This window comes from Symphalangus syndactylus, chromosome 4 (assembly GCF_028878055.3).
Source record: "Symphalangus syndactylus isolate Jambi chromosome 4, NHGRI_mSymSyn1-v2.1_pri, whole genome shotgun sequence".
In the NCBI taxonomy this organism is placed as follows: domain Eukaryota; kingdom Metazoa; phylum Chordata; class Mammalia; order Primates; family Hylobatidae; genus Symphalangus; species Symphalangus syndactylus.
In genome coordinates, this window is record NC_072426.2 from 41,944,411 (window position 1) to 41,964,874 (window position 20,464).

A 20,464-nucleotide genomic window follows, 5' to 3' on the forward strand; every position below is an offset into this window, starting at 1 on the left:
GTACCCAATGTTTAGCTCCCAAATATAAGTGAGAAGATGTGATATTTGGTTCTCTGTTCCTGTGTTCATTCACTCAGGATAATGGCCTCCAGCTGCATCCATGTTGCTGCAAAGGACATGACTTCATTCTTTTTTATGGCTGCATAGTAGTCTATGGTGTATGCATGGTATATTTTCTTTATCCTATCCACCATTGATGGGCACCTGGGTTGATTCCATGTCATTGCTATTGTAAATAGTGCTGCAGTGAACACATGAGTGTATGTGTCTTTTTGGTAGAATGATTTATTTTCTTTTGGATATATATGTAAATTGCTTTAGGCAGTATGACCATTTTAACAATATTGATTCTTCTGATCCATGAGCATGGAATGTTTTTCCATTTATTTGTGTCATGTCTGATATCTTTCAGCAGCATTTTCTAGTTCTCCTTGTAAAGACCTTTCACCTCCCTGATTAGCTGTATTCCTAGGTATTTTGTACTTTTTGTGGCTATTGTGAATGGATTGTATTCTTGATTTGGCTCTTTGCTTGGATGTTATTGGTGTATAGAAATGCTGCTGATTGATTTTTGTATGTTGATTTTGTATCCTGAAAGTTTGCTAAAGTTGTTTATCAGGTCTAGGAGCCTTTGGGCAGAGATAATGTGGTTTTGTAAGTATAGGCTCAAATCGTCTGCAAATAAAGATAGGTTGAATTCCTCTCTTCCTACTTGGATACATTTTTTTTCTTTCTCTTGACTGATTGTTCTGGCTAGGACTTCCAGTACTATGTTGAATAGGAGTGATGAGGGTGGGCATCCTTGTCTCGCTCCAGTTCTCAAGGAGAATGCTTCCAGCTTTTGCCTATTCATATGGTGCTGACTGTGACTTTGTCATAGATGGCTTTTAATATTTTGAGGTATGTACCTTTGATGCCTAGTTTGTTGAGGGTTTTTAAACTGAAAGGATGTTGAATTTTATTGAAAGCCTTTTCTGTATCTATTGAGATGATCGTGTGTTGTCTTTTAGTTCTGTTTATGTGATCAATCACATTTATTGACTTGTATATGTTGAACAGAACTTGCTTCCCAGGGATAAGGTCTATTTGATTGTCATGAATTAGCTTTTTGATGTGCTGCTGAATTCAGTTTGCTTGTACTTTGTTGAGGCTTTTTGCATCTATGTTCATGAGGTATATTGGCCTGAAGTCTTCTTTTATCATTGTGTCTCTGCCAGGTTTTGGTGTCAGAGTGTTGCTGACCTCATAGAATCAGGGAGGAATCCGTCCTCCTCGATTTTTTGAATAGTTTCAGAATGATGGGTACCAGCTCTTCTTTATATGTCTGGTAGAATTTAGTTGTGAATTCATCTGGTCCAGGGCTTTTTCTGATTAGCAGGGATTTTTTTATTACTGATTCAATTTCAGAACTCATTATTGATCTGTTCAGGGTTTCAATTTCTTCCTGGTTCATTCTTGGGAGCTTGTATATTTCTGGAAATTTATCAATTTCTTCTAGGTTTTCTAGTTTGTGTGCATAGAGGTGTTCATAATAATCTGAGGGTTTTTTATATTTCTGTGAGGTTGATGGTAATGTCCACATTGTTATTTCTGATTGTGTTTATTTGGATCATCTCTATTTTTTTTCTTAATCTAGGTAGTAGTCTATCAATCTTATTTGTTCTTTCAAAAAACAAACTTCAGGTTTCATTGATCTTTTATTTTTAAAAAAATTATTTCCATGAGTTTTGGGGGAACAGGTGGTATTTGGTTACATGAGTAAGTTCTTTAGTGCTGATCTGTGAGATTTTGGTGCACCTATCACTCGAGCAGTATACACTGTACCCAATTTGTAGTTTTTTATCCCTCACCCCACCTTCCACCCCTTCCAATGAGTCCCCATAATCTATTGTATCATTCTTATACCTTTGCATCATCATAGCTCAGCTCCCACTTGTGAGTGAGAACACACAATGTTTGGTTTTCCATTCCTGAGTTACTTCCCTTAGAATAATAGTCTCCAGCTCCATCCAAGTTGCTGTGAATGTCATTAATTTGTTCCTTTTATGTCTGAGTAGAATTTCATCATATATATACACACCAAAATGTGTTTTACATCTCAATTTTATTCAGTTCAGCTCTGATTTTGGTTATTTCTTTTTTTCCATTACCTTTGAGGTTGGTTTTCCCTTGCTTTTCTAGTTCCTCTAGCTAAGATTTAGATTGTCAATTTGAGAGCCTTCTGCCTTTTTGATGTGGGCATTTGGTGCTATAAACTTTCCTCTTAACACTGCTTTAGCTGTGTCCCAGAGATTCTGGTACATTGTATCTTTGTTTTCATTTATTCCAAAGTATTTCTTGATTTCTCCCTTAATTTTATTGTTTACCCAAAAGTCACTCAGGAGCACATTGTTTAATTTTCATGTTATTGTATGGTTTTGAGAGACTATTCTGGTATTTATTTATATTTTTATTGCACTGAGATCCTAGAATGTGGTTGGTATGATTTCAGTGTCTTTGAATTTGTTGAGAATTGCTTTATAGCTGAGCATTTGGTTGATTTTAGAGTATGTGCCATGTGCAGATGAGAAGAATGTATATTCTGTGGTTGGGTGGAGTCTTCTGTAGATGTGTTAGGTCTATTCAGTCAAGTGTTGAGTTTAGGTTTTGAATATTTTTGTTAGTTTTCTGCCTCCATGGTCTTTCTAATTCTGTCAGTAGGGTGCTGAAGTCTCCCACTATTATAGTGTGGTTATCTATCTTTATAGGTCTGTAAGGACTTGTTTTATCAATCTGGATGCTCTAGTGTTGAGTACATACATTTTTAGAATAGTTAAGTCTTCTTGTTGAATTTAACCCTTTATCATTATGAAATGCCCTTCTTTGTCTTTTTTCATCATTGCTGGTTTAAAGTCTGACTTGTCTGAGATAAAAAATATCAACCTCAGCTCTTTTTTGTTTTCCATTTGCTTGGTAGATCTTTCTCCATCCCTTTATTTTGAACCTACGGGTGTCACTGTAGGTGAGATGGGTCTCTTGAAGACAGCATGCAGTTGGGTCTTGCTTCTGTATCCAACTTACTTCTCTATGCCTTTTAAGTGGGGCATTTAACCCATTTACATTTATGGTTAACATTGATATGTGCAGATTTGATTCTGCCATCATGTTGTTAGCTGGTGTTTATGTAGACTTGATTATGTAGTTGCTTTATAGTGCATTGGATCTATGTACTTAAGTGTTTTGTGGTGGCTGGTAATAGTCTTTTGTTTCCATGTTTAGCACTCCCTTAACCCATTTATACCTGAGGTTGTAATTTTTTAATTTTTGCAATCAGACCTTGGTGATGACCTTGAGCAGTAGGATATAAATAATTCCCATATGCTTACTGTTCCAATAATGGAACACTAGGTGTAAATGGGCTTTAAGGACCTCTTGAAAGACAGGTCTAGTGGTAACAAATTCCCTTAGCATTTGCTTTTCTAAAAAGGGTTTTATTTCTCCTTTGCTTATGAAGCTTAGTTTGGCTGAATATGAACTTCCTGGTTGGAATTTCTTTTCTTCAAGGATTAAGGATGCTGAATATAGGCCTGTAGTCTCTTCCAGATTCTAGGGTTTCTGCTGAAAGGTCCACTATTAGCCTGATGGGATTCCCTTTGCAGATGACCTGCCCCTTCTCTCTAGATGCCTGTAATACTGTTTCCTTGGCATTCGCCTTGGAGAATGATAATTATGTGTCTTGGGGATAGTCATCTTGTATAGTATGTCACAGGGGTTCTCCGAATTTCCTGAATCTGAATGTCAACCTCTTTACAGTGGTTGGGGAAATTTTTGTGGACAATATCCTCAAATACGTTTTCCAAGGCGTTCTCTCTTTCCCTCTCTTTCAGGGATGCCAATAAGTCATAGATTTGGTCTCTTTACATAATCCCATATTTCTCAGAGGTTTTGTCCTTTTTTGTCTTTTTTCTTTATTTTTATCTGACTGAGTTGATTCAAAGAACCAGCCTTCAAGCTCTGAGATTCCTTCCTCAGCTTGATCTATTCTGCTTTTAATACTTCCAGTTATATTATAAAATTCTTTTGGTGAGTCTTTCAGCTCTATCACATCAGTTGGTTCTTTCTTAAAATGGCTATTTTATCTTTCAGCTCTTGAATCATTTGACTGGATTCCTTAGATTCCTTGGATTGGGTTTCAACTTTCTCCCAAATCTTGATAATCTTTCTTGCCATCCAAATTCTGAATTCTATGCTGTCATTTCAGCCATTTCAGTCTGGTTTAAAACCACTGCTGCTGAGCTAGTGCAGTCATTTGGAGGTAAGAATACACTGGCTTTTAGAGTGGCCAGAGTTCTTACACTGGTTCTTTCTCATCTGTGTGGGTTGATGTTCCCTTAATCTTTGAGGTTGCTCTCCTTTGGATCGAGTTTTTTGCTTTTATATTCTTTGATGGCCTTGGAGGTTTGACTGTGGTATAAGTTGGATTTGGTCAACTGGCTTTGTTTCTGGATGATTTCAGAAGGTCAAGGCTCAGCTCATCACTTCTGTGCTGCATGCTCTAACCCTGTGGGGGCTGGGACCAAGCTCACGGCTTTGTTCTCTGGCCCCTCAAGGTTAAGCACCTGCTACACTGGAGGGACCAAGATTTTCCTGGTCCACTGGCAACAGTACTCTGATGGAGGGTGCTGGCAAAAGCCCTTCATCAGGGTGGCGTCAGTGGGGTTCATGCTCACGTGTGCACCTGCAGCAACAGAGCAGTGGTAGGGCGGTGGCAGCTGTGCATGTACATGTGCTCCAGTGGCACCAGGGTGGCAGTGGCAAGGTTTATAGGATGAGGCTGCAGGTGAATGCACACCAGCAAAGTGGTGGGTGGAAGCTGTGAGGGGGTGCACACTGGTGAGGGCCCATCTGCAAAAGTTATCTGACGGTTATATTGGATCTACCAGCCAAAGAGTTGTGGTGGCTACAGGAAAGCATATCAGCTGGGCGTCTGAGGCTGTACTGCAAGTGGATGCAGCCAGCCAGAGACCTTGGGAGAGGCTGGGCAGACAGAGGAGCACTCATCAGACTGGCTCCACCCTACAGTTAGCCCTGTTCTGTCTAGATCTGACAGTCAAGAAAGGCCAAAACCACCTAAAGGAGTATGGCAAGCCTTGGGAGGTGGGGATCCCTGGCCATGTGCCACTGTGATCATTCTTGTTCCAAACCTTCTGGGTTCCATGCAGGCTAGATTCCTGTCTTTGCCAGCTCTCCAAACAGCTCTCCTAGCCAGTTCAAATGTCTATGGGGATCATGGGGTCTCCTGCACCTAGGATTCCTGAGGTCCCTGGCGAGAGCAGGCCACTCTATGCCTATTTAACTCACCCCTTCCCTAGGAGCCTCCCAGGGCCAGGAATGTGTCCTGGTGCTTGGTAACCCCATGCAGGGTTCCCAACTTCCTCCCGCTTCAGCCCAGGATCTGCATTCTCCTTCCAACCACTTTCAATGCCTTCCTTCTGAAGTACTGTTCAGAATGTGCTGATTTTGATGGTGTGGTCTCTTGGTGGGAGAAGCTCTTCCTGATCCCTGTAGTCAGCTATCTTGGCTTCTCCCAAAACAACTATTTCAAGGCACCTGATAAGGACAGAAAGCAAAAAGAAACTGGAGAGAATTTGACTCTTGAAATACTAGAAACCATAGTGGTTGAGAGTTACATTTATATGGCATTTCCTGTAAGTACACTCTCCAGTGGGACAGCATAGGGCAGTTAGAACTCAAGTAGAAAGCTACCATCTTACTGACTTAAGATGTCACAGGACAGAGTCTGGGAAAGGACAGAATGGTAAAAACTGAAGGTAAAAAAATCTCATAAAAGAGAAAACTACAGATTGGGGAGCCCTGAAGGTACACATGAATTTTTCTAAAATTGGGGAGATGCTGAAGAACCCAATAGAAAGCAATACTCATAAGGAAAAAAAATAAAAATAAAAATCTGTGCTGTGATTTCAATTGCTGCCAATTTCATTTCAGGAACAACAGAGTTTAAAGTTCAAATCCTGCAAGTTAGATGGTTTTGTAAACACATCAAACTGTCCACTGAAACTCCACCAAGGACACACTATAGAATAAAAGATTATGTTCCAGGACTAAGAATTCTCTGTAAGAATAAAAACCAAATCAACCTGTTAAAAAGGCTACACAAACTCCTGGTTATTCATCAGTAATTTAACCACCTGCTGAGCTAAAACTCAACACTCTTCCAAGGAAAATAAAAGAATCCAAAATATCTCTTTCTTTTTCCATCTCTACTATTTCACCCAAAATACTTATAGTCTATTTTCTATACTGTCAAGTATATAACCAAAACTTACTATCATATGAAGAAACAGGAAAATGTCACCCACAGTAAAAGAAAAATCAGTCAACAGAAACAAAACCCAGTTGTAGTCAGCAAATAAAGGGTGTAATGCAACTATCATAAATAGATTTTAAAAGAGACTAGTCCTAACGGATGAATAGATAGGAAATTTCAGTAATGGAAACCATTTTCAAAAAACAAATCAAAATTCAGGAACTAAAGTAAAAAAAAAGTTCACTGGATGGATTTTAAAATAGACCAGAGAGGGCAGAAAGAATTATTGTGATATATTTAAATTAAATGTTATAAAGTACCATTTAAAATATCAGAAGATATGAAATACTTGGGGACAAATTTAATAAAATATGTGCAAGATTTGTATCCAAAATAAATGTAGAGATATATACCATGTTTTTAATCAGAAGACTCATCACTGTTAAAATGTCAGTTCAGCACAAATTGATCCATAGATCTAATCTAGTCCTAATCAAAATCTCAGTGGACTTTTTTGTAAAAATTGACAAGCTAATTCTAAAATTTCTATAAGGTTCAAGGCACTTAGAATAACCTAATCAAAATAATTTGTATTTCAATTACTATGAGGTACAGTAATTGGACTATTGTGGCATTGGTGTAAGAATAGATACATAAATCAAAGATTCATATTCATATAAGAGCACCTAAGTAGACCCATGCATATATGATCAACTGGTTTTCAACAAAGGTGAAAGAGTAATTCAAAAGAAAAAAATAGTTTTTTCAATAAGTGGTACTGGAAAAACTAAACATCTAAATGCTTATAAATGGTACTGGAGCAATTAAATTTCTGTATTTTAAAAAAAATATGAACTCTAACTCACACAATTCATAAAAATTTATTCCCAGGTAGATTGTAAAACAATAAAGCTTCCAGATAGTAACATAAGAAGATATCTTCTTGACTTTGAAGTAGTTATGTTAACAAAGTTTTTTTTTAACAGAACATAAAAGTCTCTACCCATAAAGGAACAAAATAATAATTTGGAATTTATTTAAATTAAGAACTTCTGAATATTAAAAAAAGGTTAGTATTATGAAAGGGAGAAGATATTTGTAATACCTACAACTAACAAAAGGACTCATATCTAGAACATATAAAAAGTTATCACAGAAATACAAATTAAAACTACAATATAATACCACTACAAACATTTGAATTAAAAACACTGACACTTGCTAACACCAAGTTCACAAGAATGTGGAGCAGTTGGAACTCATATTAGAAAATTCACTTTGGAAAGCTGTTTGGTAATATCTACTAAAGCTGGGCATATATATCTTATGACCCAGAAATTTCATTCCTAGGTAATAGTCCAAAGGAATGTCTACATTAACGCACTGAAAGTAATGCACAAATGTGTATATAATAGCAATGCTTATTAAAGACAAAAACCAGAAATAATTCAAATGTTCATCAGCAATAGAACAGATAGATAAATTATGGTCTATTATCAATGAATGAATGAACTACTATATGGTGAGCTCTCACAGACATACAACATTAAGCAAAAGAAATCAGACACAAAATACAACATACTGTATAGTCTCAGTATTTAAAGTTCAAAAAGAGGCAAAACTAACCTATGGTGTTAGAAGTCAGGATAGTGACAGAGTAGTAGCTGGTAGGGTGGACAAGGGGCCCTCTTAGGGTTCTAATAATATTCTATTTCTTGATGTGGGTGGAGGTTACATGAGCATGTTCACTATGTGGATATGTATTGTTGTTAGAGATAATGTGTGCACTTTTCTGTATATATGTTATTCTTCAGTAAACCATTTAAAACATTAAAAATAACCACTTGTGTGGCTTAGAACAGTGGTCCCCAACCTTTTTGGCACCAGAAACTGGTTTCATGGAATATAATTTTTCCACAGATGGTGGGTGGGGGGAATGGGGATGGTTTCAGAATGAAACCATTCCACTTCAAATCATCAGGCATTAGAGTCTCATAAAGAGCACACAAACTAGATCCGTCACATGCACTGTTCACAATAGGGCTCACACTCCTATGAGAATCTAATGCCGCAGCTGATCTGTCAAGAGGTGGAGCTTAGGCAGTAATGCTCACTTGCCTGCCACTCACCTCCTGCTGTACGGCCTGGTTCCCAATAGGCCATGGACCAGTACCGGTCCACGACCCAGGGTTGGGGACCCCTGGCTTAGAAGCAATGTCTAGAGATTTTAGGGTAATAGAAACCATATAAAGGTAGTATATATGCTATAGGCAAAACATGTAATCTAGACATTATAAACAACTCTTAACAAATTCCTGGGTAACTGCTATACGAATATTCTAAAACTATTTAAAGAAAATGTCAAATTTAATACTTTGCCATTGTATTGGTATAAGTGTAGGAGTAAGCTATAAGATCATGAGTAACTATAAGTAATTACTTACAATGTGAATCACCTCTGCTGAATCTCTACACTTCTACCCACATACTACGTTTCCTTTCACCGTCTCTCCCTTATACTACCCATGTTTCACCTTTCATGGGCAAGTTCTTTAGGTAATCAAAATGCCCACATTATTTATCATTTCAAGTCTGTAAATAAAGCCACTGAAAGCAATAAAACAGAATCTTGTAGTAAGGCTACATAAATTATAGTATGTCTTTATTGGAAGGAAAAGTTTTCTAAATTGGTCTCAAAATTCTTAAAAATAAGTCAGTAAATACATAATAAAGCTATCTGTACTCTCAATATATTTTCACTTTTCCAAATACTTTAACCTTATTAGTTGCTCTTCATTAGTCCTTCACCTTATGCCACTGGACAAATACCTTTAAAAAAAAAAAAAACTCAAAGAAGGAAACTACTTAAAATATGTTTCCAGTATTTTGTAGAGTTTATTGGATCAGAATCCATTCTCCTTATACTTCAACCCCACCACTGAGCTTAAAATTCCTTCCAAGCTTTTGGGAACAATGCTCTCACTGTCACTATCCCTACTATCCATAGGATAATCATTAGCTGTTCCCCAAATTCCAGAACGGTGTGCCATTGCATTGCTTTCCTCCCACACTGAAGTCGCTGGCAGTAGCTCATTTTGGCAGTTTGTCAAATAAATCACACAGTAAAGCACCTGGTGATCTTTAACCAAATGAATCTGTTGTGTATACAGCATATGACATGTAGAGGTATTTCACACATTATAAGAGAACACAGTGAAGGATATACCCCGTACAGCATAATCCTAGAATCAAGACTTCTCTTTGAGAACTTCTCTTTAAAATAACATCTTTTTTTTTGAGCTAAAAAGATTAACTTACTTAAAAACAAAGGCAAATACCATCTCATGGCAATTATTGTTCCCTTCTGAGAATGACTGATTCTTACATACTTATTGCCAGACAGTTTATGGAAACTATGTTGTCAAATAGATCACATTTTCCTTCAGAAACAATGTCAGGATAGGGCTCATATCCCTTACCAAAGAGTGAACAGAGAAGCTATAATTATGAGAGTTAATTTTCCATAAAAGCAAAGATAAGGCTATTATAAAATTTTATAATATAAAGTGACAAAAGGATGCTTCAACTTTTTAATTTATTTAACAAACATTTAACAGGTGTCTGTGATGTGTCAGGCATTGGTAATCAAATAACACCTGGTACCTGCCACACTCAATAAATTAACTAACAGTCACGATTTACTAAACAAGTACATCAATGTTTACTGTATGCGGTGGTTAGTGTCATGAACGAGAGGTGCTCAGAGTCTGTGATGACACGGAAGACAGTCATCTAAATCAGCATCCGGGGTCAGTAAACACTTCCTGGAAAAGATGACCTGGGCTCAGCTTTGCTACATGAGCAAGAACTGGCTGAATTAGAAAGGCAATCCAAGTGACGGGAATATGGTCATGTTTTGCATAACAACATTTTGGTCAACAACAGATGTGCACATGATGGTGGTCCCATAGGAATATAGTAGAGTCGGAAAACTCCTATTGCCTGGTGACCTCATAGCCATAGTAACATCGTAGTGCAACACCTGTGGGTTTTGGTAACACTTCCAGAAGAAGGCATTGTTATCACAGGAAATGAAAATTCCCATGCGTGTTATTGCCCCTGAAGACCTTTCAGTGGGACAAGATATGAAAGTGGAAGGCAGTGATATTGATAGCCCTGATTCTGTGTAGGCCTAGGCTAATGTGTGTATTTGTGTCTTAGATTTTAGTAAAAAAACTTTAAACAGTAAAAAAAAAAAAATTTTTAATTTAAAGTAGAAGAAAACTTATAGAATAAGGACATAAAGAAGATATTGTGCAGTTGTACAATGTGTTTTAATCTAAGTATTATTACAAAAGAGTCAAAAGGTTAAAATTTTTTTAAGTTTATAAAGTTAAAAAGTTGCAGTAAGCTACGGCTAATTTATTGAAGACGGAAAAATATTTTTAAATAAATGTAGGGTAGCCTAAGTGTACAGTATTTATAAAGTCTACAGTGATATACAGTAATGTCCTAGGCATTCACCACTCCCTGACTCACTCAAAGCAACTTCCAGTCCTGCAAGTTCCATTCATGGTATGTGCCCTACATAGGTGTACCATTTTTTAATTTTTTATACCATATTTTTACTGTGCCTTTTCTATGTTTAGATATACAAATACTTACCGCTATGTTCTATTAATAATTGCCTGCAGCATTCAGTATAGTAACATGCTGCACAAGCTTATAGCCTAGGATGCCTAGGTGTGTTGTAGACTATGCCATCTAAGTTTGTGTAAGTACACTCTATGATGTTCACACGATGACAAAATGGCATATGGATGCACTTCTCAGAACATGTCCCCATTGTTAAATAAGGTATGACTATAGCTGATAACACATGCACAGAGGCATAAAGCAACATGGAACATTCAAGAAACTGCGAGTTCCTGTTTGGAGGAACATAAGAGGGAGGAGCAGTCACAGGAAAGAGGTGCAAAATAATGGTAGAAGCCAAATGATGAAATGCTTTGGGAGGTAAATTTAAAAGTTTGAACTTTATTGAAAAAGATAGTCCTGATCCTCCAACAGCTACTAAAAATGATTTTAAGCAGAGAAGTAAAATGAGCATATTTTCATTTTTAAAAGATCTATTTGATTTTACTATGGAGGAAGGCTAATGCAATAACCCTGAATTCATGAAGCAGCGTTAGGAATAGAGTAGAAGGAACAGATCTGGGAGACAACAAGGAGAAAAAATTCATTGAACCTGACTGATGAAAGAATATGTACACCAAACCTCCATGACACCAATATGACAAACCTGCATATGCACCCTGAACCTAAAATAAAAGTTTTAGAAAAGTTTGTAAAAGTTCATTGAACTTAGACATTAATTGGAAGAGAGGGTGGAATGAAAGGAAGAGTCTAAACTGGCTTGGTGACTAAGATGATGATCAAGAACAAGGACAAAGAGAGGGTCTCAGTAGGGAGCAGGGAAAAACAACAAATATATTTCAAATTATCTTGCACATTATGTTTTCTATTTATTGTCTGAAGAATACCTATAAAATATAAATTGTATATAACATATATAACAAAGTGTAGCCATTTTGGAAAACAGTATGGAGGTTCCTAAAGAAATTAGAAATAGAACTACCATTAAGAGCTAGCAATCCCTCTTCTGGGTATAACACTGAAGTAAAGGAAATCACCACTTCATAAAGATGTCTGCACTCCCATATTCACTGTATCATTATTCACAATAGTCAAGATATGAAAACAACCTAAGCGTCCATCAACAGATGAATCGATAAAAAAATTCGTCTATATATACAAAGGAAAAAAGGAGATCCTGCCATTTGTCACAACATGGATGAAACTGGAGAACATCATGCTAAGTGAAATAAGCTAGACATAGAAAGAAAACTATTGCAGGATCTCACTTACATGTAGAATCTTTGTTTAAGAAAGTCATACAGGGCCGGGCGCGGTGGCTCATGCTTGTAATCCCAGCACTTTGGGAGGCCGAGGCTGGCGGATCACGAGGTCAGGAGATCGAGACCACAGTGAAACCCCGTCTCAACTAAAAATACAAAAAATTAGCCGGGCGTGGTGGCGGGCACCTGTAGTCCCAGCTACTCAGAGAGGCTGAGGCAGGAGAATGGCGTGAACCCGGGAGGCGGAGCTTGCAGTGAGCCGAGATTGCACCACTGCACTCCAGCCTGGGCGACAGAGCGAGACTCCGTCTCAAAAAAAAAAAAAAAAAAGAAAGAAAGTCATACAGACAGAGACAGAGAATAAAACAGTATCTACCAAGGGCTGGGGGCAGGAGTGAGGAAATGGGCCAGTGCAGATCAAAGGATACGAAGTTGCGGTTATGAAGAATGAGCTCTAGGAATCTAGTACACAACATGAAGACTATAGTTAATAATGCTGTATTCGGTATTTTTACTAAATGAGTAGATTTAGATGCTCTTGCTACACACACACAAAAAATGGGTAACTGTTGAGATTATGAATATGTTAATTTACTTTATTATAGTAAACATTTTACTATTTATATGTATTTCATAACATCATGTTGTATACCTTAAATATACACAATAAAATTTATTTTAAAAATAAATTCACATAAATATAAATTTTCCTTTTTTGAGACGAAGTCTCGCTCTTGTCTGCCAGGCTGGAGTATAATGGCGCGATCTAGGCTCACTGCAACTTCTGCCTCCCAGGTTCAAGCGATTCTCCTGCTTCAGCCTCCCAAGTTTACAGGCGCCTGCCACCACGCCCAGCTAATTTTTGTGTTTTTAGTAGATATGGGGTTTCACCATGTTGGCCAGGCTGGTCTCGAACTCCTGACCTCAGATGATCCACCTGCCTTGGCCTCCCAAAGTGCTGGGATTACAGGCGTGGGCCACCGCGCTCGGCCAAAAATTTTTTTAAAATCCCCTGTATCATACATGTGACATAAAGCTTATTGTTACTAATATATTCTTTTTAATTATTTAATTAGCAAAGGCTTCCTGATTTTCTTAAAGTTATGTTGGGGGGTTGAGGGAGAAAAATATTTAAAAATCCCAAGTCTCTTACAAAGCTGAACAAGAAAATTTAACTTTCCTTTTCCTCCCAAAATAGATACTTGCAGAAAGCTGATATATACGAAATCATTCCACTAACCAAAGAATATTCAGCAATTATTTTAAAACTATCCTACAATTGAGACTTATATTCATTAGAAAATTGCTGTATTATCATAAGTAAAGATCTCAAAAAGATGAAATATATGCTTTTATTATGTAATATTAACAAAGTAGCAACTTGGCTCATGCATAGTTTATGCAAAGCATTTTTTTAAAAGTTTAGGAAATCTAAACCTCCAGAAATTTGCAAAGTTAAAAATGTACTTCTGAGATGGTCAGTTCTGAAACTTCTATTTCCCAGCTGTTTATAAGGAACTTCATAATTTATTTATGTATACACAAATAAATCTTCAGCTTCATTAGTCATTTCTCACTATATTCTAAGACCAAAAAAGGGTACTTTTCTCTTTGTTTAGTATGGAAAAGCTATGGCAAGGTGGGGGAGGAAGAGGAATTGCCCGGGGGGAGCAAGCAACTAAAAAGAAGAGTCTGGAGTGGGACTGAGCCTTGGAGCTGTCTAATGAGCCACTCTGCCTCCCACAGCTAGCTCCTCACAGCTCTGCAAAAGCCTAAAAAACTGGAGCCAACAAAAACAAAACACTCACAAATCTAATTTGGTGACTAACACCCTAAAGATACGCAGTTTGCTCCTGACCAGGACTGGAGTACTCACTTTCTTTGCGAACTTCCTCAAGTGAAGCCGTAAGCTCATCCTTTAAAACTGTAGCTTCCTGGGCAATCTTCTCTCCCTTGTCTAATAAATTCCAAGTTGCTTCCTCCACAGAAGCTAGAAGGACACTGGCTCTTTTCGAACGTCCTTTTTTCCTGCTGGAAGGGTTCTGGGGACAGTTTACAAGTGTGGTAACCTAAAATTGGAAAAATACAAAGTACTAAATTGACAAATTGTAAGGAGAACACAGTCCTGGGATATTACAGACCAGAACAAAAGACAGTACAGTTGACCCTTGAGCAACTCAAGGGTTAGGGGCGCCAACCCACCGTGCAGTTGAAAATCTGAGTATAACTTTCAACTCCTCAAAAACATAACTACGAATAGCCTACTGTTGACCAGAAGCCTGATAACATAAATAGTCAATTAACACAGATTTTGTATCTATGTGTACTATATAGCTATATTCCTACAATAAGATGAGCTAGAGAGACGATAGTGTTATTAAGAAAATCATAAGGAAGAGAAAACATAATTAAATAAATCAACAAGTAGAAGTGGATCATCATAAAGGTCTTCATCCTCATCATATTCATATTCCTGAGGAAGAGGAAGAAGAGGAGGGTTGGTCTTGCTGCCTCGGGGGTGTAAGAGGCAGAAGAGATGGAGGAGGTGGAAGGGAAGGCAGCAGAGGCAGGCACACTTGGTGTAACTTTTATTGAAAAAAAATCCGATTAAAAGTGAACCTGCATAGTTCAAGCCAGTGTTGTTTAAAGGTCAACTGTATTTCATAGTAACATGACTCATTTCCAGTGCTGTCGATACATCTATAAAAGTCAAGTCATGGCACCAAGAACAGCAACAGCAGCCACCGTGGAGTTCCCAACTAAAAACAGGAAGGAAGTGAGAGTCTTAGCGATTGAATTTCAAAATATAGACATTAAAATGTCCTCTCTTCAACTACCCTGGTCATCAAATCATTTCTATGTTAAATATTTACTGAACACCTATTTTTTACATTGTTGTGGATGATGGAAAAGAAATGCATTTCATGCTTTCATGGAGTTTACATTCTTAATATTGGCAGCATACAATAAACATATAAACAAATAAAAAATGTAAGGTTCAGTAAATGTTTTGAGGAAAAATAAAGTTGGGGGAGGTAATAGAGTGAGAGAGAGTGGGGATCGGGGTGGTCAGGAAAGGCCTCTTGATAGGGGACTTTGAGCGAGACCTGTGTGAGAGGCCAAATGAGTTAGGGGAAAGGGTAGAAGACAGATCTTAGAGGTTACAAAGGGCAAGAAAGTAGGTCATAGTAAGGATTTGGACTTTGTTCCCTGAGGCAACCACTGTTTTATATGATTCAGAATGTTTCTCCCTCTCCTAATATTAGTTATCTCTATTCTCAGCCTAAATAGACTAATACTGACTTAATTATAATTATTTTTGGTTCCCTCTTAATGTAGATTGCTGGCTAAAAAGTGGTATAAATTTTATTTTATAATTATTTGATATTTTGGAGATATATAATTTTCTACTCTCATTTTTTACTGTTTTATCAAAGTTCTGTATTTTTTATATGAAGTTTCTGTAATTAAAACAACACACACATACACAGCCTTCTAGAGCATTCTTTCAGTAGTAAAACTTGAACAAACTCCTCACCACAAGTATATGAAGTGAGAAATGTGTTAATTAGCTTGATTTAATCATTTTACAATGTATACATATATCAAAACATCACAGGGTACACCATAAATATATATAAATTTTATTTGCCAATTTTAATTTAATAAAGCTTGGGGAAAAAAAGAAAGAAATGAATCTTAACAAATACAAGAACAAACTCATAATAACAACATTATTTGAAGACAAAAATTAAGCTTCTGTATTTGGAAATAAAAACATCATACTGAATTACATTATTAAAAAGCACCCATTTCTGGCCGGGGCGGTGGCTCATACCTGTAATCCCAGCACTTTGGGAGGCCGAGGCGGGTGGATCACCTGAGGTCGGGAGTTCAAGACCAACCTGACCAACATGAAGAAACCCCGTCTCTACTAAAAATACAAAATTAGCTGGGTGTGGTGGCGCATGCCTGTAATCCCAGCTATTCAGGAGGCTGAGGCAGGAGAATCACTTGAACCTGGGAGGCGGAGGTTGCAGTGAGCCAAGATCACGCCATTGCACTCCAGCCTGGGCAACAAGGGCAAAACTCTATCTCAAAAAAAAAAAAAAAAAAAAAAAAAAAAAAAAAAAAAAAAACCCATTTCTTAATTAAATCTTGGATCACAATTACAAGTTTTGGATTAAATTTTTATAAACAAAGCTTTAAAATCACCATCGTAGAGGGATAAGAGAAAGGAAAAAAACAACTTGTATCTAATATTTAAAATAGAAGACCTGAAACTCCTATTGAAAGCTAAGCTGCTGCATGTCATGAAACAGTGGAGGCTCATGATAATCATACATCACATCTTTGACAGCAAACTACATAATGCTTCCTGCTCAGCAGCCCCTAGAGATTTTGGTTGTTGTTTGTTTATGGAGCATTCGATGTTTGTTTACTTGGATATCTGGACCCAATTTTTATCCATGAACTAAAAAAAAAACTTAAGAAGTTATGGGGGAAATATGTGGATGAAAATCATTTTCATCTGCCCTCCTACTCTCCTCCCCTTATCCAATAGATCCTCTGTTTCATTCTAATTTGCTTTATTTCATGTTCATCACCCAGAGTGGAATGTCTTGTGGCAGGCCTTTGTTTCCTCTCTTAGAAAATAAAAACAATCATTGTTATCCTACGAGACTGGGGAAGGTCAAATAAGGTGAAGTATTTTGTAAAATGCATAATATGACACAAATATTTGTTGGCATTTCATGTATATTTTCTAGTTTGCTACCCATGTAGGTGCAGGAAATTGGTTATGGGAATCTTTATCAAAGGTATTCTCTCTGGATCTAAGTTTATCTTGCTCCTGGGGCCCCCCATGCTCAATGTGGCAGTTAGCAAAGCTCATTCTATATGCTTTACAAGCAGCTAAATAAGATCATGTGTCTTCATCATGGATTATATAAGAATAATAATAAGCCTGATTTATTACATGGGTTTTCACAAATTCCAAAAGGCAAATATCTCACTCTTGTCAGTCTAATTTATATATTGAGAGTTAAAAGGTATTTGTCCAGATTAAGACAAATTATAACAACTAGTTTAAAATCTTTGTTTAAAACAAAGAATAATTGTCTGAAATGTTCTCTCGGAATGTATTTTAAGTGCCGCAATTCATGATGCTTCCCACTGCACATTCCTCCTCTATTGTTCAGATCCTCCATGCGCCAAATGTTTTCCATAGAATAGCCTGGGCTTTGAAATTAAAATGAGCATTCCAGAAATGCTTTGTTCCTTATAATAAATGCCAAAGAAGTAAGAAATGTGAAAAGAACATTGTATAAGAACATCGTGCTTCCATCAAAAAAGGCAATTTGCAACTTGCAAGTTATTCACTTTTATAAGTTGTTTGTACCTACGTCTTCTTTTAAAATACCCCACTATAGTTATTTGATATTGATTAAACTAAAGTCAAGTGTTGTTTTCAATGATTCCTTTTATTTCAGAAAGTAAATATGGCTTGGCAATCCTGTGGAAAAAAAGAAAGCTGAAACTATTTTTTTAAACCCTAACTCACCTAAGAGATGTAACTTACTCCTATCAGTGACTGTGACTCACCATAGCAGATGATTCTCACCAAGGGGGAGGATAGGAGAGTGCTATTTGAAAAGGTCTCCCACCTCTTGAAGGAATACCAACAACCAGTAAAATTAGCTTTCAAGTTATCCTGTAAAATAAATCCTGTGTCCTCATTTTCTTTTTCAGTACTAAATCAGTTATATTTCTGTAAGGAAATTTATTTGGAACAACTTGCAACGAAGATGATTCTAATGTAAGATCTAAGCCCATGTCTTGCTAACTTTACCTTTTGTCACAGATACAAAACCCTCCTATTCCCCTCTTTCTCAGACTTTAGGGGTCCCTCTCATATAGAAAATCTCCAAGCTTGCAGCATTAGAGAGCTTGGGTTTGCTTACTTTCTTTAGTCTGTAAATCTGTGCTAGGCTATAAAGACACACCTTGATCGTAGATACAGGAAGGAACTTCCATGGGAATGGTGCTAAATTAAAAGTTTCAAGTAACTTATAAAGAAATTCCCACTCTATTAATTCTGCAAGTTTAACATTCCACAAAACTGGACATATTTTAAATGGTGTGTAAAAATGTGTATATAAAAAGGGTTTTTATAGATTTTCCTAATTTAGGTGTGTTCTCTAAATGCTCTAAAGATGCTGAAAATTAAATTGATAAGCTTAATGAACCAAGCCATCAACTGTCATTATATAGAGCCACACTAGCACACAACACGAACACTGTAGAATATGTTGTGACTTACTTTCGTTGTTGTATCAGCACAACAATTACTTTAGCATCTCAGGTGCTAGCTTTGTGAAATGTCTTTTTTAATGCCAAATTGGGTAACACAATTATATTCTAAAACTTGTTCCTTCCCAATATAGTTCTGATTTTTTAAAATTCTACTCTCATTGTAGTATAAAAAGGCCATGTTAACAGCCATCTCTTTTCTTGCTTATTAGCTAAAACACTTTGAATTTCAACCTTCCTCCGATAGCTCACAGGAGCCTTCAGGGCTACTTTTGCTCCCTTGAGTTAATTTTAATGTATGAAATAAAGTATAAGACATTTAAGCTATGTTAATTAGGTAAAACTTCAACAGGGTTCTGAAAGAAATTAGAAGGGTAGAAAAATAAAACTGCCTATAGATAAGTAAAAACCGTGATCTTTCAAAGTAAAAGGTACAAACCAGTCTCGGGGAGGAGAGGAGGTGTCCCTTCTTCAAGTCGTTGATAATTTCAACTATTCTTTTACTTCTACCAAAAACAACCCTTACTGAATTAACAAAAGCACAGAGGAAGATTAAAGGGTTGAGAACTCAAAAAATGCCTCTAGATAACATTCAACACCCCCTCCAAACCAACTTCAAACTTCTTTTAGTTCCTTTCAAGCCAATAAACCTTACATTTTGTTCAAAATAATACCCTAGGCATTCAGGAAATAAATATGAATAAGCTCCAATATGGCGATAAGAGAAATACACAACTAGTTGCAACATAAAAGGCAGAATGATAACTGTTTACACTTATATAAGTACAAAGAAAGTGCTGCCAAAATTGTAAACACTCACAAGGATTAAGTAGGACTTCCAAGAAGATCCTTTAAGAACAGATAATTTTCTACCAGAAGAGGTAGAAGGGAGGTTTGTAAGCCAGGGAAAGAAAATTGTGTGCAAAGGGGCAGAGACAAAAATTTATTTTGTCTGAAAGTAGCGGATAGTCAAACTTAGCAAACTGTGGGGTAAACACAGGCAATAGGGTGAAAGGCCAAGAAATAGGTTGCATCTTAAATAAAAAGTTATAAAAGTCAAGGAAAGAGTCAATATTTAATGTAATAGATGACAGAAAATGAAAACACAGCATGCCCAAAGTAGAGAAGCCTTTGCCCATCAACTTGCCTCTCCACCATCTGTATTTTTTACCTCAGTGGCTAACACCTCTAACCTGAAGCAGAAACCCAGAGGTCATCTGGGCTACTCTCTCTCTCATCTTCCTCTCCAAGTCCTTGTCATCCATGACACAGAAACGGGGCATCATTCTCTGCCCCATTTACCAATCTATCATTATGAAAAGTGTGTGCAATGATTCTGCCCTTGTTGAGTCTTTCATGAAGCCTCTCCTGAGAGGTCTCACTGCCTCTGCACCAGCCCTACATTCCCACTAGAGCTGTCTCTTAAAAACGCAAATCTGTCGTACTTGCACTACCTGTAGGCTACTGGCTGCCTACAAGCAAAGTCTAAACTCTTTGGCGCAGCTTTTGAGGCAATTTTGATCTCACACCAGACTAAATTTTCATTCTCATCTTCTATTTGTGGAATTTGACCACAAACTACTTGTTAGGCTCAGAACAGGAAATGTTCAGCAACCTCAACCTGGGGTGACTCCCTCCCCTCACAGCTCCTTGTTCGTAGCTCTTGCATCACTCATTATACTGTCCTGTAATTAGCTGTTAACATATTGCCTCCTCTGCTCTACCATGAACTCAAAAGGACAGGGGCCATGCTTGACTCATCCTGAAAACCCAGAGCCAGCGTACTGTGAAAAATAAACAAACAGTGGTTGACTTGACGATAAAAGAATGAAACCATACATTTTAGAAGCCTTTAAATCAAGAGTCACAACGTTCAGTGATTCATATGAGATTACCAAAAGAACGGGTTGCTACAGCAAAATTAAAG

At 37.1% G+C, this 20,464-nt stretch overlaps 1 protein-coding gene across 5 annotated transcripts in view; it reads right to left on the reverse strand.

The window, feature by feature from the left end:
- The window catches only part of CTNNA3 (catenin alpha 3), a 1,903,490-nt gene that overhangs the window by 1,730,240 nt on the left and 152,786 nt on the right, over positions 1–20,464 (reverse strand). For all 5 annotated transcript variants that reach the window (XM_055274451.2, XM_063637177.1, XM_063637176.1 and 2 more), the window contains one exon: positions 14,102–14,294. In XM_055274451.2, coding sequence (XP_055130426.1) covers positions 14,102–14,294 — 193 coding nt within the window. The remainder of the gene's footprint in view (positions 1–14,101; positions 14,295–20,464) is intronic.